Source organism: Equus caballus, unplaced genomic scaffold (genome assembly GCF_041296265.1).
Source record: "Equus caballus isolate H_3958 breed thoroughbred unplaced genomic scaffold, TB-T2T haplotype2-0000769, whole genome shotgun sequence".
Taxonomy (NCBI): Eukaryota; Metazoa; Chordata; class Mammalia; order Perissodactyla; family Equidae; genus Equus; species Equus caballus.
The window spans coordinates 186,590-211,246 of NW_027221988.1; the positions used below are offsets into that span (position 1 = coordinate 186,590).

At 40.1% G+C, this 24,657-nt stretch overlaps 2 protein-coding genes across 8 annotated transcripts in view; one reads left to right on the forward strand and one right to left on the reverse strand.

Annotated features, from left to right (window-relative positions):
- The window catches only part of LOC138922337 (large ribosomal subunit protein uL15m-like), a 79,114-nt gene extending 70,710 nt beyond the window's left edge, over positions 1-8,404 (forward strand). Inside the window, 6 exon segments of the mRNA XM_070259073.1 lie at positions 1,088-1,552; positions 2,418-2,465; positions 2,467-2,576; positions 3,177-3,342; positions 5,830-5,953; positions 6,453-8,404. Of these exon segments, the coding sequence (XP_070115174.1) occupies positions 1,088-1,552; positions 2,418-2,465; positions 2,467-2,576; positions 3,177-3,342; positions 5,830-5,953; positions 6,453-6,787 (1,248 nt within the window). The 3' untranslated portion in view covers positions 6,788-8,404.
- The window catches only part of LOC138922338 (uncharacterized), a 59,296-nt gene that overhangs the window by 13,935 nt on the left and 20,704 nt on the right, over positions 1-24,657 (reverse strand). For 4 of the 7 annotated variants that reach the window (XR_011435424.1, XR_011435425.1, XR_011435428.1 and 1 more), the window contains one exon: positions 17,392-17,568. The exons of 2 other annotated variants lie outside the window; for them this stretch is intronic. Coding sequence is in view for 1 of the 5 variants with exons in the window: in XM_070259075.1 (XP_070115176.1) it covers positions 17,392-17,568 (177 nt within the window). In the remaining 4 variants the exon portion in view is untranslated. Of the gene's footprint in view, positions 1-17,391; positions 18,116-24,657 lie in introns of all 7 variants that reach the window. One more of the 7 variants, XR_011435427.1, reaches the window with a different exon arrangement.

A 24,657-nucleotide genomic window follows, 5' to 3' on the forward strand; every position in this document is an offset into this window, starting at 1 on the left:
TTTTCCTCTCAGAAGTATGAAAATTCTAAAGAAAAGATTATGAAATATATTGAAGTGAAACCTCTTAAAGGCAGGAACTAGCTTATTTTTTTTCAGTATTTTCTTTTGTACTTCTAAATAGAGTCTGGACTTTATCTTCACATTGTTTTATAGAACTCATATATCTGTATTTTTCTTGAATTTGCATTATTAGGTCCACAAGAGACGTACTTTTTTTTTTTAACTTTTATAAAATACTCAATTTGGGAAAGTCTGTCCTACTCGATTTCAAACAACGTGGGAGCGAGATCTTGTTTGACTTCATCCACGTATATTTTTCAGTAACAGGTTTCAGTGTCTTGCTCATAAATATTGCTTAAATAAAGCATGAATGCAAATTTTTCTTTCTGTAGTATTTTATACTTGTTTTAAAATAAGTTGAAAAGGGTTTAATTAAACATAGAAGTAGCTCCCCTCCAAAAATTTCTCTCCTTCACTATTTGTGATCACTAAGAGGAACCAGAAAGAAAACTCCCCAGCGAGACAAGTGAAATATAAAAAGAATAAGAGAAAGAAAAAGAAAGGAACCTTGTTTTCTATACCACATTCACTTAAGACAAAAATAGGGAAGCTATTTTTTAGCTTGAAAATAATGTTATGTGTTCTATGCTGCAGATATTCAATTTTATATCCTAGGAAACACTACTGTTCTACTAGGAGGCAGTGTAAGTGTGAGTCCTGGCTCTGCCGCTTGTTGTGAGACCTTGGTCAAGCTACCCGACCTTGCCAACCCTTACCGTCCCGGTCCGTAAAAGGTAGTAACATCTACCTCCACAAGCTATTGATCGAATAAGGCTGACAACACAGCGATGACACGTGCCAAGCGCTCCTATGGCACCTGTCATCACGAGCAGCTCAGTGAAGTTCGTATCTCAGCAACTCGGTGGGTCAATGCAGTAGACGTAGAAGCACACTGATGGGAATGCGTAGGTTGAATTTCATTACACAGGTTAGTATTAGCCAGGCATTTTACTAGCTGGACTCTGAGTATTGTTTAATCTCACTGTGTTTGATTAGCCAAATTCAAAATTAGTAATTCTGCGCTCAGGTTATCTCATTCTCCACGGCGCGGTCAGAGAAGACGCTGCCTCTTGAGGACCGCAGACCGCAGCGTTTGCAGTGCGCGTTTGCTGTGGCGGAAGAGAACACCGGACGTTCAAGCCCGGGCTCAAGCCACGATCTCTCAAACCATGAAGACATCCGCAGCGAATTTACAAAAAAAAAAAAAGGCAGAGCAACACCGACATGTCAGTCTTCTAAAGCTTCCGAAGCCGCTGCCGGATTCCAGGGCGCTGGCGCGCTCGCGGCACTGCGACAGGGGCGGGGCCGCAGCCGTAAAGCAGCGCCCCAGACCACGTGGGCTCCGACGCGGCCCGGTGCCCTTGGAGGCTCTTGCTGGGGGGTCATGGCAGGTTCGGTGCAGGGCAGTGGGTCCAGGGCTCTGGACCTGCTCCGGACCCTGCCCCGGGTTAGCCTGGCCAACTTAAAGCCGAATCCGGGCTCCAGGAAACTGGTAAGTGGCTGGTGGCGTTGCGGGCAAGCGCTGGCGCACGGGGCGATGGAAGCGGCCCTGCACTGCCCGCGCTTTCCGGGGACTGCTTACTCCAGAGGGTATTGGGATGGAGGTAGGGTTTCTGAGTCCCTGTTCTCCTTAACTGCAGAGGAAAATCTTCTCGCGTGGTGTCAACTCGTAATACGGTTTATGCTTAAAAGCATAATTATGCTAGGGCGTAGGAGCGAAGTCGCACTGCAAAATGATTGTCCCGTTCAAAATTGGAATTAAAATGAAGGACTTTTCCAGTATAGCTTCATGGGAAAGAGTTGAATTGATTTATTCCGTTAGATGTCTCTTCAAATCACTAAATACAGCCAGAAAAGCTGTTAGGTGACGTACTGTAATTTTGAAAATCAGTTCGTTGCCTTCGTGAAGTGACAGGAAGTAAATTAAGAAAAATGTTTTCTTTATAAATTAATCTTTAAATAAAATAATGTATGGGTAGCAATGACATATTTACAATTCCAAAATAGAATTTCTTAACTATCATGTAAGCTTTGTTTGTTGTGGATGTTTAACTCTAGGTTTTTTTCCGTTCGAGCCTGTTGTAGAACCCTTATCCCCATCCCATCCTTGGAAGTTTGCCTTTGAAACACAGCTTGCACTTTGGTTGCAAGAATTAGGTACATCTTCAGAGGCAAAGATGCTGATTTAGAGTGTTTGGACGCTAGAGCAGCTAGGACAGTGCTTGGCACAAGGTAGTGTTAGCTAGTACTGGTTGGTTGGATGAATAAATGGTGTAACAAAAAATATACAACGAAAAGATGAGATACAGTTTATAAAAAGGCATCTGTAGATCATAAAACTTTGTTCTTTCCTTTAGGAAAGACGACCGAGGGGGCGGAGAAGAGGTAGAAGATGTGGCAGAGGCGACAGATAAAGGAGAACGACAGAGAGGAACCCGGCCCCGACTGGGCTTTGAGGGAGGCCAGACTCCATTTTACATACAAATCCCAAAATACGGGTTTAATGAAGGACATAGGTAGGTTGTTCTGCTTTTTAAAGTAGAAAGCCCTGTTTTTCGCTGAGAATCACCTAAAAAATAGCTTGGTAGAAATTGATAGTCACTTTGAAGCAAACTTTTGCCCCTGTTCCTCTGAAGCATCTTTAGTCGTGCAATTAGTTTGGAATAGCAGGGAAAAAAGCCCAGACATTGAGCCTGCAAAATGGAGATAATGATGCCTGCTCTCCTGGTTGTTTAGAGGCTTAGCAATAATATATATAAAAACCTGGCTCATTGTGATTACCCAATAAATGACAACTACGATGGTTACTTTGAGTTCCATTCATGCATAATTCAGATAGTGGGTTAAATTTTCCCCAAATTTGTTTGTTGATTTGTGTAAATGAGTGAAGTAAAATGCTTAAGAGGCAAAGTATTTTTAGCAAAATAAAGGAAATACTGGTTTTGTGTCGTTACCAAAAATCAAGCAGTATAACGTTTCTGTTGTAGTCAGGAGGGTCTTATTTTGTTACCATCTAAATTGTTGGAGGAAAATAGAGAACAAAACTTTTAAGTTGATGTGGAGAACTTAAGAGGAAGAGAGTTGAGTTTTCCAACTGTTACTTTCTTGTTTTGTAGCTTCAGACGCCGGTATCAGCCTTTGAGTCTCAACAGGCTGCAGTGTCTTATTGATTTGGGTCGAGTTGATCCTACTCAGCCTATTGACTTAACCCAGCTTGTCAATGGGAGAGGTGTGACCATCCAGCCATATAAAAGGGATTATGGTGTCCAGCTGGTAGAGGAGGTAAGTCTGGATTAGTATTTTTGGAGTTAGATAGGAGGCTATTTCTGATTTTCATATAATCTATACTCTGCCTCCTTTGTTTTTATCCCTTTTGAATTGTTATAACCATTACATAGTGGTGATTGTGTTTATACTCAGTTGTGGTTTTAGAAAGCCAGCATGATCACGTCGAGGGGCCTCTGTTCCCATGGTCCGGGAATGCTCTTCTCCCGTGTGTCCGTTCAGCTTGTTCCCTCCCTCCCTTTGGTTCTCTGTTCAGATCTGATAATATCAGAAAGGTCTTTTTTGATTTTCTTTTATAAAGGAACACTCAGCCCCCACCCGCTTCCCCCACAGTCGTACTCTGTCTGCATTACTCTGCCCGAAGTATTTTTTCTTTGAATATATGAACACCTGACATTTATTACTAAGTAATGCATTTATTTTTCACTGTCTTCCTCAGTGTGATGTAAGTTCTTTGAGAGCAGGTACTGTGATTCATTCCTATGTTTGCAATATTGGAAATATTGGCTCATGATAATAACTCAGTATTTATGGAAGAAAGGGATCAAATCCAATTCTAATCGCAGTAAAGGACTTTTCTATTTATAGACATTGGCCAGGCATTTCATAAGCAAATAAACGTGTTGTTAATTAACTGCTCCTCCTCCTTGTTGTCAGTAATGTAACTGTGTGAGTAACTTAGTGTCCACTAGAGGGAGGCATATGTTTATGGAAAAACCTTTTAGATTCCTTTGAAAAAGTAAACCTTACGGATAAAGGATTTTCAAATAAGATGATTTGAAGATAGATTACCAAATATGCGATTAAGTCTCAGTATCCTACTCTGGGTGTATAAGGGAATGCACATGTAAATTGACATGGAAAAATCCGTGACCTCTTCAGCTGTTAAACTGCGCATCCCAGCAACTCACAGGTATGTGTCTATTAAACTAACAAAAATAATCCTGAAAACGACACCAGGGCAGTGGTTGTGTAAGTACAGTTCCACATCGTTTACAGCGCTGTAAATTGATTTCAGATTTGTAGTAAATAGTGGATAATAAGACTTTCTGATCCTTCAGCATAAAATTACCAATTTGGAAAGACATGTTTTCAAGGAAAAACAAAATAAACCTAACTGATAGAAAGACATTCCTAAAAATGCTTTTATAATACTTAAAATACTGCAACTAACCCCAATGTCCAAGGATGGGGAGTGGTCAAGCAATCTATGGAATAGTAATTAAAAATCACAAATTATAGGGGCTGGCCCTGTGGCCTAGTGGTTAAGTTTGGCGCCCTCCCCTTCTGTGGCCTGGGTTCAGTTCCTGGGTACAGACCCACACCACTCGTCGACGGCCATGCTCTGGCAGCAACCCGCAGACAAAATAGAGAAAGACGGGCAACAGATGTTAGCTCAGGGTGAATCTTCCTCAGCAGAAAAAAAAAAAAAAATCACAAATAATATGGCAAGACCTTACTTTATTGAGTCAAACGTACCATAATTATTAAAATGCAGGTCGGTATCATAGATGGAAAAAGTGTATCTTAGAATTGATGGAATATTTTTTAAATATATTAAAGGTTCATAATTAATAAAAGGAACTTGATTGGGAGCCAGCTTGTTTCAACCACACCAAAATAGGAAAAAATTCTTATCACTACAAAAAGAATGGTAATGATGCCATCTTTTTATTTTTGTCAGAATCTGTTTTGAAATTAAAATATAGCACATCCTAACTAAAGTGATCAAAAGTAGAACTTAAAAAAGTTCAGGACTACATTTTTCAGTGTTGACCATGGTAGGGAAAGGTAAACTTATTTTCTGTCAGTTTAGAGGCTGTAGTAAAGTCAATAATGAATGCAAAGTGAATTTCTGTTGTCCTTTGCTCCCTTTTTTCTTAGAGGGGGTGACCCCTCCAAAGCTCAGATATTTTATTCTTTCGCTGATTCTAGCCCACTCGTCCCCCTCTTTAACCTTCTCTTGGCCTCTTGCTTGTTAAGGGATAGGAAGATAAGTCATGATCTGTATCCTACAGCATAATGTTGTGGTTAAGAACACATACTGTGGCTGGACTGTCTGGGTTAGAATCCTAGCTTTGTGATTTTGGGCAAGGTATTTAACCTATCTGTGCTTCAGTTTCCCCATCTGTGAAGTTGGTTTAGCAATAATCCTGTCATAGGGTTGTTATGAGGGTTAAACAGCCAACTATTACCGAAGTACTGGGAATGGGTGCTTATATTGGTGTCTACGAAATACATCAAGTGAAAATATAGTCATCTCTGCTCACAGGGAAGGAAAATTGGTAAAAGAAGGGGGCCTAGAAAATGTAAAAGAATTTGATGTTATTTGATAGGACCTGGAAGCAGAAGTCTTTGAAGTAGGAATTGCTGTTACATTGTGGGCATTTTGGAGGAGGAAACACAGTGTAAAAAGGAAGCTTGCCATAGTTAATTTACTTTTAGCCAAGCTAGCTACTCACAGACTATTTTGACGTGTTACAGGGTGCTGATACCTTTAAGGCGAAAGTTAATATTGAAGTACAGTTGGCTTCGGAACTAGCCATTGCTGCAATCGAAGAGAGTGGTGGTGTCGTTACTACAGCCTTCTGTGATCCCAGAAGTCTGGGTAAGCTTGCTCCGCAGTCATTTTCTTCTCTCCCTCTTTGTCTCATGCTGGCTGCATGTGAGGATTGTAAAAGTCCTCATGGCTGTTTGACTTGCCGTTTGGACACCTCTGTTTTCTGTTTCAGGATTTCTTATTAGTGCTGTGGCTGGTGGGGCTCTGTCCTCTGATAGACCTCAGCCAGTAGGTCATAAAAAGGTTTTGTTTTTGTTTTTGAACACAGGGCTTAAATACAATGTTACCTATGTCTAGAAACTCACTAATGGTTGGTAACCCAGGAGTAACTCTGACTTTCAAGATACAAACTTTTGAAAATTAAGCATTTCCATTTGTTTACTTAAAACAAGCTTATTTAATTAAAAGAGTTCTTGGAATTAAGTTCTCATCTTGGTCATATTTAAAAATTAATGATTATAAAATACCATTATTAAAAGAAAACCATCATGTAAATAAAATAGTCAACATTTGCCTTTCTCTTTTTTTAATTTAAAAATTGTTTTAGAAATTCTATGCAAACCTGTTCCATTCTTTCTGCGTGGACAACCCATTCCAAAACGAATGCTTGCACCTGAAGCACTGGTGCCGTATTATACTGATGCAAAGAATCGTGGTGACCTGGCGGATCCGGCCAAATTTCCTGAAGCAAGACTTGAACTCGCCCAGAAGTATGGTTATATTTTACCTGACGTTACTAAAGATGAACTCTTCAAAGTTACTACTCGAAAGGACCCAAGGCAGATTTTCTTTGGTCTTGCTCCTGGACGGGTGGTGAATATGGCAGATAAGAAAATCCTGAAACCTACAGAGGAGAATGTCCTCAAGTATTACAGCTCATGAATTCCCTTCCAAGAAAGCAGAGTTGGAAAAGAGGACTGGAAAAGGAGGCCATGCGATAAAACAAAGAATTGGTGCGGTCACTGTGTTTGAGTGATGTCTACGACCTGGCTCTCAATAATACTTTCATCTTGGTCATTGTATTATTTCTTATCATAGTCATTGTCAAGGAAAGTCTGCCTAGCAATGGCTTAAACAAATTAGTTTTTTTCTTATTTTTTATCACCTAAGAAGAATTGGTAGTGACGGTAATAGCCATAGCAGTTCAATAATCTTGCAGTTTCTGTATCTGCAATTCTCATGGCCTCTCCCCAAGACCCTAAGATGATCACCATGGCTCCAGTAAGAATAACCTTAAAGGGCAGGAAGAAGCGGGGAGAATGGTTCAAGCTATAGCTGCCCTGTTCATAAGGAAGCAAAAGTTTTCTCATGACCACCCCTTGCAGACTTTCATATACATCTTATTATCCATAGCTGTGTCATTTGATTCCCTCTAAGGGCAATGAGGCTGACGCACTGAGACTTAACTATGCCTGCCTCTACAGTTGGTAGATGGGAGAGGCAGAACATCCTTGGGGATGGAAATTGATTAGCCAACCACTAAGGACTGCCAACGTCATCAAAAAAGTTATTCATTCAGTATATATTTGTTGAATGTCAAGTATTCTAGGTTCTATTTAAATAACATAATATACATATATTTTATAGGGTACTTGATATTTACAAAATATATTTTTATAAATATAAAATAATTAAAAATACTTTAGAAAAGGTGCACTACTTCAAAAAAAGATCATAATAGAAGTTTTCAATGTACATTTTTTAAAATGTGCTTTCAAAAACCGTACCTAGGCATTCTGGAAAATGTAATGAAAACAGGTATTGCAGTTTGAATGGTACTACGCTAGAAAACAGAAGTAAATAGTTGTAGCAAAAACTTGTAGATATAAAGATGTTTCTGTGAGAACATAAAGGGCTGATGTACCCATAATGCACATGACAGAGGGTTTAACAATGTGCTGCCAGGCACCGTAGCTTTTATATACTCGTTGATCCGTTGCTGCTGCTATTAAGTTGGTTTTTCTTACTAACGCAATAGGATAGACTTAGGGTAGATGATAATAACACATTGTGTTCTGTGAGAAAATATTGGGCCGTGGAAAAGAGAAAATTAAAAGGGGCGATTTAATTTTGAAGTTACATATATGATCCTGAAAGAGATAGAGAAACAACAGGAATAGTATTATCTTATAATAGCACATCTATTTATTTGGTAAATTTAAGACAACTGTTTAATAGTATCTTTATTATGTTCAAGATTATCATTATTATGTTTAAGATATTATTATTATGTTTTTAAGACATAATTTTCACTCTGAGCTCATTAGTAACAGTATAACAAAAGTTGAGGCAAATTCATTTTTGTTTTCAATCTGAAAAAAGTCACTTTTGGAAGTTTCAAGAATGGAAAAAGTGCTATAAATGTGTTTCATTAAATTGTTCTTTTAAAAATGTATTTTGAAAGTCTACAACAATGTATGAACACACCATTTTACTATTAATTTCTTCTCCTGTACATATCCGTGAGACCAGAATAAAAATGGACTATTTTCCTGGCTAGATATGCATTTATTTCATAAAGGAGCTCCTAATTGCGAAAATACTTGGGTGAAACCATCATCTCCATTCTCTGGATCCATTCCCAACGTCAGATGGAGAGACGAATGTGACTGGATTTCACCTGTTCAGCTTGTAACCCCAACCTTTGTCTCCACTTGGAATAAAGTTGTGTACTTTCGCTATCAAAAGGAACTTCCCATTCACCATCTGGCCCTTCAGCAGTCCCCTAAGCACTAAAAATAGAAGTAAGACTAAACGGGTGAAATTAATTTTAATGATTTGTTTTACTTAAGCCAGTATTTCCAAGTATTGTCATTTCAATATGTACGTAGTGTACACTTAGTAATGAGATATTTGATCTTCTTTTTTTGTACTAAGTTTTCAAAATCTGGCTTTTACAGCATATCTCAATTCAGACTATCTGCATTTCAAGTGTTCAATAGCCACATGTGGCTAATGGCTACTGTGTTGGACAGTCCAACTCCAGAGTATCTGGGATTTAGCTGCTCTGTTTCCAGTTGACTAAAGCAGCACAGCTACCGTGACAATCAAGTTCGGTGGTGGGTTAAAATAGTTCTATATGAATTGATGTGCATAATGAAGATGCATGCCTAATTAAAATACAAAACCACCTCCCCTTGGAGAGAAATCAAGCAGGTACCATAAGCCAAAACATAGACCACACATCAGAAAATATTTAGATAATCATCACAAATCTGCTTTTAATTTTGAAATATTTGAAACATAACCAGCCAATATTAGAAGACTAACAGAAAATATTTGAAGTAATCCAATAGTACAAAATAGAGGCAATAAAAGTTATGAGTATTTAATAAATGTTGTGTTTAATAACATGGATAATATAGCCATGAAGTATCTTTAAGTAAAAAGAGTTAGAAGACACTGTGTCTGATATTACTTCATTTTGGTAAAATAAAAACATTTATCATTATTTGAACAAATACATAGTAAAAAACATTGAAAATGCTTATTTATGTTTTCTAAAGGCACCATTTTTTGTTCATAACAAAAAATAAAATAAGGCATGGCACTGTGCATGAGTAGCTAATCTGAAAAACCTTCCACTGTAAACGCCTGGATATGCAAGACAAATTATATCAAGCATTCTTGTACCTGCAAAATTGAGGTCATATAAAGGAAAGCACAATGCCTCGTTTTCCACAAAGGAGGAGGAGTTCAGAACAAGCTCAATGAGCATCCAGTGCTGAGGCTGGTGTACCGCTTCCCTAAGTTGATGGGTATGGGAGGATGGGTGGGGAGCTTCTCTAGAACCTAGAGGATTGGGTTTTACTATCCCTACTGGAAGAGGAACTCTGTACTGGGACCCTGAAGGATCCGTGTTTCACAATGAAACCCCTACAGTAAAACTAACCCTCAATGAAAAACTTGGCTGAAATAGAAACCCACAAACACAGGGAGTTGACAGACAAGTCTTTGTTTTTTTCTTGGACTCCAGCTGGGATTCCTCTAAGAATTTGTCACTAAATGTGTGCCATCCAGTTGGTGTGGCTTCAGTGTCCACCACAACTGTACCTAGGAAAAGTCTAGCCGAAAAATAAATATAAAAGTATATTCTAAATTAATTGCATTTCCGTAGCAAGAGAAACTCTACACCCAGGCTACACAACAGTTTCAAGATAAAGCATTATGAAGTTTTAGCTTCTAGTATAAATATAAATTTACAAATCCTATATTGGGGTTTCTATTGTTAGATAACAAATTCTTACAAAACTACTGGCTGAAAACCACCTTTCCATATACTTATGGGTTCTGTGGGTTTAGAATTCAGGAAAAGCATAGGAGGAAGCTTCTACATGTTGCATGGTGTCTGGGGCACAGGCTCGTGAAGACTTGACAGGTCAGGGTGACTCCGTGGCTGGTGGCTGGAATCAATCAGAGGAGTCTTCACATGTCTGTGAGTTGATTTTGGCTGTAGTCTGGGTCCTCAGTGAGGGTTCACAGGAGCACCAGCATTTGGCCTCTCCGTGTGACTTGGGATTTCCACTGCATGGTGGCCCCAAGGTTCCAAAAGCAAGCGTCTTTGCAAACAAGTCAGAATCAACATTGCCTTTCATGACATAGCTTCAGGAGTCCTGCAGCATCACATCTGCTATATTCTATTTGTTAAAAGTGAGTTACTTATATCAGCTGAGATTTGAAGGAAGGGGACACGGAAACTGCCCTCAATGAGAAGAGTGTTAAAGGATTTATGGACATATTTTAAAAACACCACAGTCTGCATTTGGGCTACAAATTATTTAAATTCCTCTCACTTGCAAAACATACTTACCTTCTCCCAAGACCCCTCAAAAATTTGATTTCATTACAGCATTTGGGTCCGGTTCAAGGCCCAGGATCTCATAATCTAAATCAGATCCAGGCCAGATTAAGTTCTTCAGATACAGTCACCCTTGATATGAAGACCTGTGAAGCAAAGAGGTAAGTTTTCTGCCCCCTCTAGCCACACCCCTCTTCCAAACATACACATCTGTGGGGATACAGGCATTGGATAACTGCTACTGATATACCCACTTAAAAAGATGGCAAAAAAAAAAATTTGTTATGTAACAGTGATACAGTGTCGGATACATATGCTGTGTATCCACAGCAATTCTGAGGTACACCCAGGTGCATGCTGGCAGTTCTCTGATGTAGGCTCAGCCCTACTCTCTGGAGGGTTTTTTTCTTGCTTTTGTTTTGCTTTCCCCATGGTGCTTGGCTTTGACTTCTGGTTTCTTGGTTCTGTACTCTGACAAGCTGCACGGTATTTCCATAGATAAAGCATGACAAATTATGAGCTAAAGATGCCAAGTTATAAGGCCCATTATGAAAAAACCTAACATGATTGAATGTAATTAATATCAACTGAAAGTAGGTTTAGAATGCTAAGAATTTATAAAAGTGGTATGATAAATTATAAAAAGCATATTTTAAATGATTAAGACACAATCTTAAAATCTGAAAAATAAGATACCACGAAGGGGTAGGTATAAAAAAGTAGAATTTTATAAACAAAAGTTTTATTAAAATTTAAAACACCTTACACGGGTAAAATAACAGTTTAGATACAACTGAAGACAGAATTAGTTAACCAGAAGAAAGGACTAAAGGGAATGCAGATTAGAGTGAAAAACAAATATGTAAGGTTTAATGAGCTTGTGGGATAAAACTGTATGGTCTAACATATCTAATGGAATGTCTTTGAGGAAAGGAAAGAGGCAATATATGATGTGAAAATGATTGAAAATATTCCAGACTTATCTTAAATCGTTAGATCCCAGAAGTATAATTACCCCCCAAAAGGATAAGTAACAATAAATCTATACCTAGAAATATTCTAAAGGAAATTTCAGAGTCAGATCTTACAAGCAGCCTGGGGAAAAAAGACAGGATAACTACAAAAAACAGTAAGCTTGACGTTAAAGTTAACATCAATAAAATGTCGAAAGATAATATTATATATTCATGGTGCTCAGAAAAATTAACTATCATTCTAGAATTCCAAGCCCAGGTAAACTACCATTAAGCGTAGGCATGAAATAGACATTTTCTAGAGAAACCACGAGGCAGGAGGTGTCTACCACTTATAGACATTCATAAAAGAACTTACAAAGGGTGTCATTTAGGAGGAGGGAAGTCTCCACACTAGGAAGGAATAGGATACTAGATCCAATGGGGATCGAAGAATCTGTTAGATACATGGGTAAGTCCAATTAAGGTTTACCCAAGTTCTGGAGATATAAAAAATTATGGAAAAGAAAATTGTGTAAGACAGGAGGCAGTGGAGTAACTGGAAGTAACAGATAATAAGCATCTTGTATATCTTGGGAGGAGACTAATCATAACTCACTTTAGACATTCTTAAATGAATTACGGTTATTAAAATTGTTAAAATATCACAAAAGTCAGAGAGAGAAGATAAAACTCTGTTTCAGGAATATAGAAGAGAAGGGACTTTGAAAATTCTCTCATGACAAAAGCACTTAGAATATTGCAAACACCATTGTAAAGGTATACTGAAATGCTCATGATTGAAAGTGTAACACCTCGGCTCCAAAAACAAAGAGTGAATGGACAGCTGGAGTGGAAAGTGAGAGCTGACACAGCTGCTGTGCCAGGAGGCACGTCTGTATAGTGGTGACCGAAGGCATGGCTGATAGTCGTCCACAAGACAACGTGTAAGTTCTACACTAGGGCTGAAAGGGAGCACCGATGCTTCAGCCGTGCTTGTGGCAATTGTTGATAGTGGTGATCAAAGGGCTTGAGTGCTAATGGTCACATAGGATGTGGGAATTTGAGCAACAGATTTGAGCATGAAGCCTGGACTTGCAAAGGATCTCTGCTCTCCGTGTAAATGTGGACCAAAAGAAAATGCCCACCTTCAATAGGAAATGAAAAGAAATACTGTCTGCTTCAGTTCTGGCTGTGGAAAGGGTAGAAAAAAAATTTTCCCCCTAACATTTTATGACCACATGCTTCCATTCACATGGATTTTTGTGCTCATATTTGTATTGCTTTACTTATGAGGTCTGGGAACTCAGACGACACAGGATTTCTGAGATAAAGTCGCACCAAATGGAAACTTTGAATCTAAAATAACAAAATACAAGAGGAAGCAAGCTATCATGATGTCAGCAGCAGACAGAAACAAATCGCATCACTAATCTGTCAAGAAAAGCAGAATAGAATTATTGGACGGAGACTATGTGGTGTAGACTGGCTAGCTGTTCTCTCAATGTATTTCATCTTCCTCTCGGATTCAGAGATGGAGTCATTACATCTCCAAGTTTCCCTTATGGTTGGCTATGGCCATATGACCAAGTTCTGGCCTATGGAATGTGTCACTTTCAGGCCTACTTGATAGAAACTTCCAAAATACAATCCTCCATTCTCAACCTTGCAGAATGGAGAGAACAGTATGGGTTTGGAGGAGGAGGATCCAAGATGTATACTCAAATAGGCACAAGGAAGACCACTCAGCCCCAAATACCTGTTGATCTGATTTCTGTTTGCAAGGAATACATGGCACAGAGACTGATTGCGTTTTTGCAGCAACAGCTAGCACTAAACAAATCAATAAACTATAAAATATGTGTAAGTGATTAAACAGATAAAAGAAGGAATTGAAAATAAGAAAAAGAAAAACTCTTTCAGTAAGGACCAGGCAGATTTGGAAAAGAACCAAAGTGAATACCTATAAATTATATGCGTCATCTTGTATATCTTGGGAGGAGACTAATCATAACTAACTTTAGACATTCTTAAATGAATGACAGTTATTAAAATTGTTAAAATATCACGAAAGTAAGAGAGAGAGAAGATAAAACCCTGTTTCAGGAATCATATGAAAGCCTGGGGGAGGGTGTGGTCTTTACTCCCAGGGATCATCATCTGTATTATTGATCCTTCAGCCAGTTGCAGCTATGTGACAGTGAGGTCCAGAGACGGTCCTCTGCTTCAAGCAAATTTGGAACTATTCCCTTTAGCGGCTGCCACTCTGATCCTAGATTAATCCATAAAAGCTATGATCTTAAGCATTTTCCATCAAGCTAATGAAGCTCAGCCATCAGGGTTCCTACACTTGCTTGCACTCCTTAAGGGCCTTGGGATAAAATCCAGCAGTTTGTTCACCTGGTCAGAGATTTTTTTGTAACGTTGAAATAGTTTTAAATGCAATTGACTCCTGTCTCCAACTCTCAACTTTCCCTACATCCCATATTCTCTCGTATCAGAAGGCTTGAGAACGACAAAGCTGACTTAGGGTATGACTAAATTTGGCTGAATGGCACTGATTTTTGTGGTTTGCAGTCACATCTGTATTAAGTTATTTAGAACAGATGTAGCAAGATGACCACTCTCCACTGTGCTGATTCATCCTGCACCGTTGTGACACAACAGTGTCACAAAATACGTCAGGTGCAGCGCATGTCCTTTTTTTCATTGGAGTAAAGGCTTCTACCACAGTTCCTCATGCTGTTGACTATTTCAATATTTTACAATAGTTTACATTTTCTTTGGGAATTTGGCTATTATGTGGAATATGTTGACTACAGAGCAACTTGAGTTTGTCTTTATCATTTAAATGTAATAAGATGCTCATTATACAGCTGTTCAAGCCTTGTAAGGTGAGTACAGCAAGGTTTTGAAAACTAAAACATATTTTTGCTGAATTAGAGGAGAAACCCATTCACAAATGAGATGCAAAATATGTATTTAAAAAGCTAATAAAGTTTGAATCCTCTATCTTAACTGAAATGACATTTGGAAGAGTTTCAATGAACCCTGTTAGAAGTGGCAGATTCCTGGTTGGGTGTAGGAAGTTGCTGTGGCTGGGTGGCACGGAGGCTCCAATATTTCACATCCCTCGGTTTCTGTGCCCTTCGCCATGTGACTTGCAGCGTCTGCCAACTCAGCCCTTCGAAACAGGCCTAGACTTGTGAGCTGCTTTGGTCAACAGAGTGGGCAAATGTGCCAGTGTGCCAGTTCTGACCCTAGGCCTTCAGAAGCTGTGTGTGCCTGTGGAGTTGATTTCCCCTCTGTCGTGATCATGAGAACACGTCTGTGTAGCCTGTTGGGGGATCAGGAACCATGTGGAGGAGAGATGCCTCACTCCCCCTAGAGGACATTCCAGACCAGCCAGCACCCAGCTGACAAGCCAGCTGAATGCGGACACCTGAGTGAGCCCAACAGAGCTCGGCAGAGCCCGTCCGAGACCAGCGCAAGCAGCCAGCTACCCCCGAGACTGTGCAGAAATGGTCAGTAACAGGTTTTTTGTTCTACCCAAGTTACGTTTTGAAGTGGGTTTATTATGCTCGTTATTGTGACAACAGATGCCTGACATAGAGGGATGCATTCTTTGTTTTTGTTTTTATTAATGAAAGAAATAAGAGGAAAAACAGCTAAGAATTAGGGAAATATGGGAAATGTAATAAAATGAGCCCTAAACTTCATAGACATTATTCAAATACTGTAGTGGGCTGCACGGTGGTCCCCAAAAGATATGTCCACATCCTAACCCCTGAAATTGGTGACTGTTACCTTATTTGGAAAAAGGGCCTTTGCAGTTGTAGTTAAATTACAGATTTGAGATGAGATCATCCTGTAGGATCCAGGTGGGCCCTCAATCCAGTGACAGCTGTTCTTATAAGACACACACAAGAGAAGACAGACATAGAAGAGGGGGCGACGTGAGGACAGAGACACATTGGAGGGATGTGGCCACCAGCTGAGGAAGCTTCAGCCACCAGAAGCCACAGGGGCGTGAAGTGGATGCTCCCCGCAGTCTCTGCAGGGAACGCGGCCCTGCCGACAACTGGATCTGAGAATCTTGCCTCCAGAGCTGGAGGAGAGGACATTTATGGTTTTTTTAGGCACCCAGTTTGTGGCAACTTGTTACAGTGACCCTAGGAAATTAATGCAGGTACCCAGAAGTAATTTGTAGTCAAAACATTTTAGATTCTGACCAAGCCGCTGCCTCAGAAACCACACGAGCCTCTTATTGTCTGTGATGGTCTCTAGGGAATGAGCTGGTCAGGGTCAGGAAGGAGGGGCTCGAGACCTTCCCATCTGTTCACCAGCAGCGATGCCCTGACACTCACCTGAGCAGGGAACAACGCTTCCCCGGGCCGTTCAAGCCTCATTATCTTCTTCACCCTCGGATCACGGGATTATCCAATTCTTTCTCTACCACAAGTATCAGTATTTTCCAAGATTTTTGTATCTTAATGTCACGGTCATTAGCACTTCCTTAGGCCCATTCCTCACTAACTTTAGAAGCACATCCTGCTTAACACTGTTCAAAAATTATTTAAATACACTGTTTTCGTTGTCCCTCAGTCACAAACAAATGTAGATATTAATCAAACAGAATACTAATCTGTGATAGGAAAAAGCTGTAACCAAAGCCCTGTTAGACACAGTACGTCCGCTAGTTCCTGTGACTGCATCTATTTCTATTAGAATTTTATGGATTAAGCACTGAAGATCCTAAAAAATAATATTCATTATGTGAACAGCATTTCCCAGGTATGATAGAAATATCACTAGTGGCGTTTAAAATAAAGTTATCTACCACATGTTGGGATTTTTAAATAAGTATGTATTATTCAAATAGATATTAGGAAAAAATAACACACCAACCTATGACTCCACATGTATTACTTCTTATGACAATGCTAAGTTTAAAAAGAAAAAAGTGAGAAAGGGGCCGGCCCTGTGGTGTAGTGGTTAAGTTCGGCACACTCCACTTCAGTGGCCCAGGTTGGTGGGTTCGGGTCCCAGGTGCAGACCTACACCACTCATCGGCCATGCTGTGGCAGCATCCCACATGCAAAATAGAGGAAGACTGGCACAGATGTTAGCTCAGGGAGAATCTTCCTCAAGCAAAAAAAGGAAGCTTGGCAACAGACGTTACCAAACAAACAGAACAACAAACAAAAAACAAGAGTGAGATAAAATGCTGTGGTATAAAACACAGCAAAAACAATGAAGGAGTAGGGAAATGACTTAAGTTTGGAAAATGCCACATCATACATACCTCATACATTTGCTAATTTTTCAATTATGTAAATTCTAGGAAATCAATAAAAACTAACAATTCTTAGCCCTAAGATCATTATTAAACGAGAGTGCTCTGAAGATCAGTCTCTCCTCCACTGCTGGCAACCTTCACAGTTGGCATCACAAATCCTCATTCACCAGTTTTCACCTGAGTAGTAGCCTCCTTCAGATTACACCTCTAAGAAAGTACTGCAGCCTAATAAAACGTCCCAACTCTGTCACATCACACGTCTACATTCTGAGGAACAGATAACAGAATTATACACGTGGAGAAGGAAAACTGCAGAATACTAATTTTCTACATACTCAGAACCTGCCTTTCCTTTGAGATTTGGATACAGTGGCTAGAATCCATCTAACAAGAAGATAATGCCCTAATACCATACTGGTATAAAACGTGCACTTACAACTGGCCAAAGCACAACAGAAGTCTCTCTCTCGCTCTGGTAAACTTCCACGGCAGGTGTTCCTGGTCAGCAGGCGGTCTGTTGCAGGCCGACTCAGGGATCCTGGCTCCTTCCATCTTGCAGCTCTGCCCTGGAGCTTCCTCGTTCCCTGCATTCAGCTGACTGAAGAAAGCAAGCCTGGAAGCAGCAGACTCTTGATGAAGTATCATCGAGACGTGCTCTGAGACAATTCTCCATGTCCCAACCAGCTCTGCTTCCATCTGCTGACCTTTGACTTTCAGTATCTGGTCAGACATAACTAACAGTAGTCTTGCAATCTTGACTCAAAAGCAGTGTTGGGACCCAGGGCAGACTGCCCCCAAAATATGCTACAATGGCACGCTGATTATTTTGACTTAGTTATTTGAGAAGCAGCTGATGCAAAAATTGCACTTTGACCCTTTCCATTTCCCCCTGAAAGCAGCAAACGAATCTCCCATGTGAAAAACAGCTTCCTCACGAGGCTGACCCAACGGCATAAGGGTTAAGTTGGCGTGCTCTGCTTCGGCGGCCCAGGGTTTGCAGGTCCGGATCCCGGGGCGGACCTAGCACCGCTCATCAAGCCACACTGCAGCGTCATCCCACATAAAACAGAGGAAGGTTGGCACAGATGATAGCTCAGGAACAATCTTCCTCAAGCAAAAAGGGTGGGGCTGGGAGGGGGTGGAATTCAGGGCGGAGAGGCCTGTATAAACACACCTTGTTACTTTTTTACTAATTTACCACCACAAGTCCAAACTCTGCTTAGATTGCTTACTAATGAAGCACCCAAACCTAAGTATCTTTGTCCTGTCAAATCCTCACAAATTTAGTGTTTCTGTGTGTAAAAAGTATAAAAGCTGCCTGCTTTGGTCACTTCTGAGCGTTAATTTTAGGATCTCCCACGTGTACGCATTACATTCGAGTTTTCTCTTTAATCTGTCTTGTGTTCATTTTACTATGAGGCCAGCCACAAGAACTCAAGAGGAATAAGGGGGAAATTTCCCCCTCCCGGACAGGGGCATCTACCACTTCCACTCATACCTGCTTCACCGCAAGGGAATCTGAAAAGTGAAACCTGGAGCTGTAGAACTGCATCTTATGGAAGGACAGAACCGATTTAGATGGACAGCTAGCCATCTCTGCCACATACCAATGCCCAAAAATTATCATATCGCTTGTCACTCTACCATTAATGAAGGCTTTGCAAGACCTTCGACAACCTTTTCTGAGAAACGCAACTGTCCCTGGAAGAGCATGCCTGGACTTACTACCTCCACGTCTGTAACACAAGGGAGCCACAGACAATACCAATCATTTATCAGTTTAGCTAATCAGCCAAACATGAATCCCTTGGTCCCACCCATGGAGAGATCCTGATTAAGAGAGTCTGGGGTAAGGACAAGGATCTGTAGTTTCAGAGAGCTCCCTGAGTGATTCTGATGAGCCAGATTTGGGACCCCCTGGAGTAAAGTCCCTTCTAACTTCAAAAAAAAAATAATATAAACCTAACATATATTTACTAGACAGAGAGCTGAAGTGTGGAGAAGAGGGGAAAAAAGGAGAAGAAAGGTGAATGAGGAAGGAGAGTAAACAAACGCACTCAATAGGGATGTCACACAGGGATTCCAAAACAATCTCTCATGCAAAATGACTCTGAGGAATGTCACTTTTAGCAAACACTGCCTCCACCTCCCACCCTGAAATCCTAGGGTGTTAAACACCACCCATATGGAAAACCAGATTACAGACCCTGAAGATTCTTAATGAAAACCATTTGGTCTCATTTTTTGAAAGACTATAATTCCTACTACCTCTCCTCGAATGATCTAAATTGTCTAAGCTATTTGTAAAAGCAGATTACCACCTTAGTTTAAATTCTAATGGTTTTATAGTTATATGAACTTCTATAACTGTGATTTCTCATTCTAGAATAATTGATCCAATAATACGCATCAAATTCTGGTCCGGAATCCACGATCAGCAGAAATCACAAGTGAATTACACACTTTGAAAGAAGTGGTTTGTTGCTTGCTCTAGGTTTAAAACACAAAGTTTCCATTATCCTTAGTAACTGACAAGCATGCTGGGCTTTGGCTACATTTGATGATTACACTGCTATTATTCCAAATGCATCAAACAATAAATATCTTTTTCCTATTAGGCTTCCTATTACCTTACTTGTTTTTATTTAAAACTTTTCGTGTTTCTGTTTAAAGGGGGGAAAAAAGCATATAAGAGAAAATAAAAGAGAAATAGGAACATGAAACACATTGAAAAGCACTGGCAATTAAGACTGAGATTATCCAGCTTCAGCAAAATGCATCTGAAACTAGAAGAGCTGAAGTACTTAAAATTTGTTTTAAGAAGCCTATGTTCGGATCTCCAACAAGCACTACATGTGTCTCAAATGCAGACATCCCTGCTATGGAAGGACTCTCCTGGCTGTCAGCTTAGTAAGGGGCTGACTCTGCTGGAAAGCATGACATTACACAATTACAAATGCTTGACAGTTCATGTGGTTTAGACAATTTGAGCACTCTGAATTGAATACCAAACAAAAACAGTAGTGCTATTTGGTTTCATATCATTTGACTTATGGCTTCTGGAACATCTTTTAATTTTTTCTGTATTTGTTCATTTTAAGGAGTGACTGTCATACTACGGTGGCTTAAAATAAAGTTTACAATATAACCAATGTTTATCTAAGAAATAGTCCTCATAATATGAGATAATTATGATACAAAAACAATTATCAAAGGCTAGAAAACAATAGGCAAAGGGAGAGTCCCCAAAAGTGCCCTTTTTAGCAACCAAACTGCCTAAGCAAAGAAGTAAGATTTCCCAAATCCTATGGTGTGATCTTACCAATTTCTAATGAACTGGAAGATGCAATCCTTAAAACTAAAAACAAAATCCAATTACTTTTCTGCTTTAGGGACTCAGCATCTGCTAGAATGACACTCATATACGCTGGTTTAGAAACAAACCTACTAAGATAAAGAAAGCAACTTCAAAAATGCGGGTATATACAGCCTTCCCTCTCCACAGTCTTCCACACTCCCATTCCTATTTTGACTTTTCCTTTTTGTCTCGAAACTCCAACACTCTCAGGCATAACAGTCTTGTCTGGCTGTCCTCTCCCTCTGACCAGGTCTGACAGAGTGTTAGGAGTCAGCCAGCCTCTACCGTTTTCACCTCTGTATCCACACACACCTTTCCTCCCCTAGGAAACAGGAGGAGTCGTGGTACCAACCCCCATATGCTCACTGTGAGGCTCAATCCTCAGTTAACTGAGGATAAACTCAGTACGTAATGTCCTTAGACCAGTGTTTGGCACCTGGCAAGTGCTCAGCAAGTATTAACCATCATCATCATCAAAAACAATCTTCTGTTTGATATCCCTACTGCTGAAAGTACTTTCAGACCATAATGCTGCCAGAACATATCTTCTCCACCATCACCCCCACCAGATCTTTTTCATACAAACTGAATAGTCCCTGTGTAGACAGACTTCGCAAAAAGAAAAGACCTAAGTGTATGTTTTTTAAAAATTTGGCAGGTACAAAAAATAATTTGAATATGTGCGAGGCACTAAGCATAACATAAGAAAACCCTGAGTACAGATCACAGTTTAAGAAAATTAAATTCAGGGGGCCAGCCCCATGACCAAGCAGTTAAAATTCTGCACACTCAGCTTCAGGAGCCTGGGTTCACAGCTTCGCATCCCAGATACAAACCTACTCCACTCATCAGCCATGCTGTGGAGGCATCCCACACACAAAACAGAGGGAGACAGGCAACAGATGTTAGCTCAAGACGAGTCTTCCCCACCAAAAAAAAAAAAAAAAAATTAAATTCCTATCTTTCAGTTCCGTTTCGGGATCCCTATCACCTTCTCTCTTCTAATAGAGCTACCCACTAATTTGAATGTGTTTGTAATTAATCTGCTTTATTACTTTGCCATATCTGTATTCCTAACAGTATGGACTTTTGCTTCACATGTTTCAAAACTTTAAAAAAGGAAAAATACTATGTGCATTCTTCTGGAAGTAGCTTTTTTTCCTCAATATGATATTCCTGACAATAATCCTCAGTGGTGCAGGTGGCTAAAATCCATTCAGTTGCACTCCTATAGGAATACAATTTATCCATTCTCCTCGGATGGACACTGCTTCCAGTTTTTGCCTTTTACAAACAGTGCAACTGTGAGCATTTTGTCATGTCCTCAGGCACTCACATACATGCGTTTCTCTGGGGCACCAGTTTGCCAATTTTAGCATGCATTAAACCACCTGAACGGCTTGTTAAGACTGAAAGCTGGCTCATCCCCAAAGCCTCTGATTCAATAGGTCTAGGGTGGAGCCCCAAATTTTGCATTTATAAGAAGTTCCTGTGAGATGCTGAAAACACAATTTAGAAGCACTGCTCCAGGATAAAGACCCAGGAGTAGAATCACTGGGTCAAAGTGTACATCCATCTTTAACTTTACTAGGTAATCCCAAAGTTATGGTACCAATTTACAATCCCACCAGTTGTGTGTAAGCATTCCAGTTATTTCCGCCCTTCCTAAACAGCAGACATTGTCAGATTTTTACACTGTTGCCAACCCAATGTTATGAAACTATACACCACGTTGGTCCTAAACTGCCTTTCCCTAATTGCTAACGAAGTCGAGAATCTCTGCATGCAGGTTTCCTCTTCTGTGAGATGCCTACTTGGGTCATAGGCCCATTTTTCTATTGTTCTTACTGATTTGTCACTGTTTACCTTTCTAGATACAATCCTTTCTCAATAATACGTACTGAAAATATCTATTCTCACTTGTGACTTGTCTGTTCACTTTCTTGATGGTTTCTTTTCATAACCACAAGCTGTCAAATTAATGCTGTCAAAGCAGTCAATCTTTTCCTTTATGGTCTACACCTTCTGTGATCTGTTTAAGAAGCTCTTCCTTGTATTAGACTCACACAATTACTGTCCTACATTGTCTTCCAAAAATTTCATAGTTTTGCCTTCTGTATTTAAGCCTTTAATTCACCTGTAGTTGATTTTTCTGAATGATATGAATTAGAAATGTATCCCACTCTCAAGGAGTTTCCTATTGGCTAAGGCCCACAGATATGACCAACTATAACTTCAGAGAGGATAATGATTCCTGTTAACCCCTACCTTATTGAGGTTTATTCTGCTCTCTCATCGAGGCAAACCAAAAACTGGATAATTTCAATACGGAAAACTTGGAGGGTTATTAGCAAATTAGTGAGACTATGATCCCCACCCCACCATACTCCAGGAAGAATCCTTAAAAATACCACACACACAAAAAAAGAGGCCAGCCCTGTGGCCAAGTGGTTAAGTTTACACACTCGGCTTCAGCAGCCCCAGCTTTTGCCAGTTCGGATCCTGGCTGCAGGCAGGGCCATGGCACCACTCATCAGGCCATGCTGAGGCAGCGTCCCACAGAGCACAACCAGGAAGGCCTACAAGTACAATACACAGCTATGCACTGGGGAGCTTTGGGGAGAAGAAGAAGAAAAACAAAGGTGCAAATCGTAAAAACAAAAAACAAATTTTTTTAACTCTAAATTTAGTCTTATTCTAAAAAACTGAAAGTTGAGCATTGGGGAAAGTGTGGCAAAATGAGCATTCTCAACAGTACTGGCTGGAATATAAATCTATACAAACTTTCTAGAGGGTTATTTGCAATATATCAAAAGCCTTAAAATACATATCTTCTTTGAGCTATCAATGACTCTTTACAGAACTTATCTTAAGGAAACAACTGAACAAAATACATATTTAGGAATATTCACCATGGAACTCTTTCTAATAGAAAAAATTGGAAACAGCCTAATCTCCAACAACGCAGGATGGGTTACAGACGTAGCTGCTGCAGCACATCCATATATGGTCATGCGCCACCTAAGGACGTTTCAGTCAACAGTAGATCACGTAGATGATGGCCATCCCATGAGATTAGTACCACAGAGCCTACATGTGTAGGAGGCTATGATAGAAGAAAATTTTATATATTGAGGTGTATGGGGAAGCCGTTCTGGTTTAAATGCGATTTGGACTAAATTTTATTTAAACCAAAGAAGCCTGACTTACAGCCTGTCAAATGTTCGTTGTATATTGTCCCAAAATAAAGAATGTACTCTTTTTTTTTCAATATTTCTTTTTCTGCTTTATCTCCCCAACCCCGCCCCCCCCGCACACAGTTGTATATCTTAGTTGCAGGCGCTTCTAGTTGTGGGATGTGGGAAGCCACCTCAACGTGGCCTGATGAGCGGTGCCATGTCCGCACCCAGGATGCGAACCCTGGGCCGCCGCAGCAGAGTGCGCGAACTTAGCCACTCAGCCACAGAGCCGGCCCCAGAATGTACTCTTTGAAGGTAAGAACCAATGCCTCTCTTCTTATGACACCAGTACTTTTTGAAGATAAGTGTCCTTTCCCATGACACTGGGGTCATGCTGACCCACTGTGTATGTACTAATCTATAACAAAGTATCTCCTTGAACCCTTGAGAGAATGTACCCCTGTCACACTTGATGTATGTCTGTTTGGAAATGGTATATAATGGTGCTGAAAAATCACTCTTCTTCACAGCACTTACGAAGGCTGCACTCCCAGGCTGCAGTCCTCAGCTTGGCTCGAATAAAACTCCCCGCTGTAGAATGACTATTGATTATTCGTGTCAACAGCTCGACCATCTAGGTTTGTGAAAGTACACTTTATGATGTTTGCACAATGATAAAATCACTTACACATTTCTCAGAACGTATCCCCATTGTTAAGCAAGGCATGACTATAGTGGAATACTATGATGATTATATAGCTGTGTTAATGTGGAAAGATGTTTCTAATAGTCTGGTAATTTCTAAAACCAGTTAACAAGATGCACATATGATATTCTTTTATTCTCAAATATTTATGGAGAGCCTTGTGTATGCCAAGCACCAAGCAAGTGACTGGTAAACAAAAAGAGATCTGTTCCCTGCTTCTAAGGAGCTTACAAGCTTTGGAGGGGAATGAGGGGGAGGGAGACAGGCCACATACATATCTTCCAACTGACTCCTGTTGGCATATTAAAGGGATATACGTTTTGAAAATACAGACCATTTCTATGTGTCTGTGTATCTATGTAATATCTGCAGCACCTCATCAGCATAGTCTACAAAGAGAACACACACGCTCAGCTGTATGGACTAGGAAGTGGGTCAACAAGAGGATACTTGGAGCAA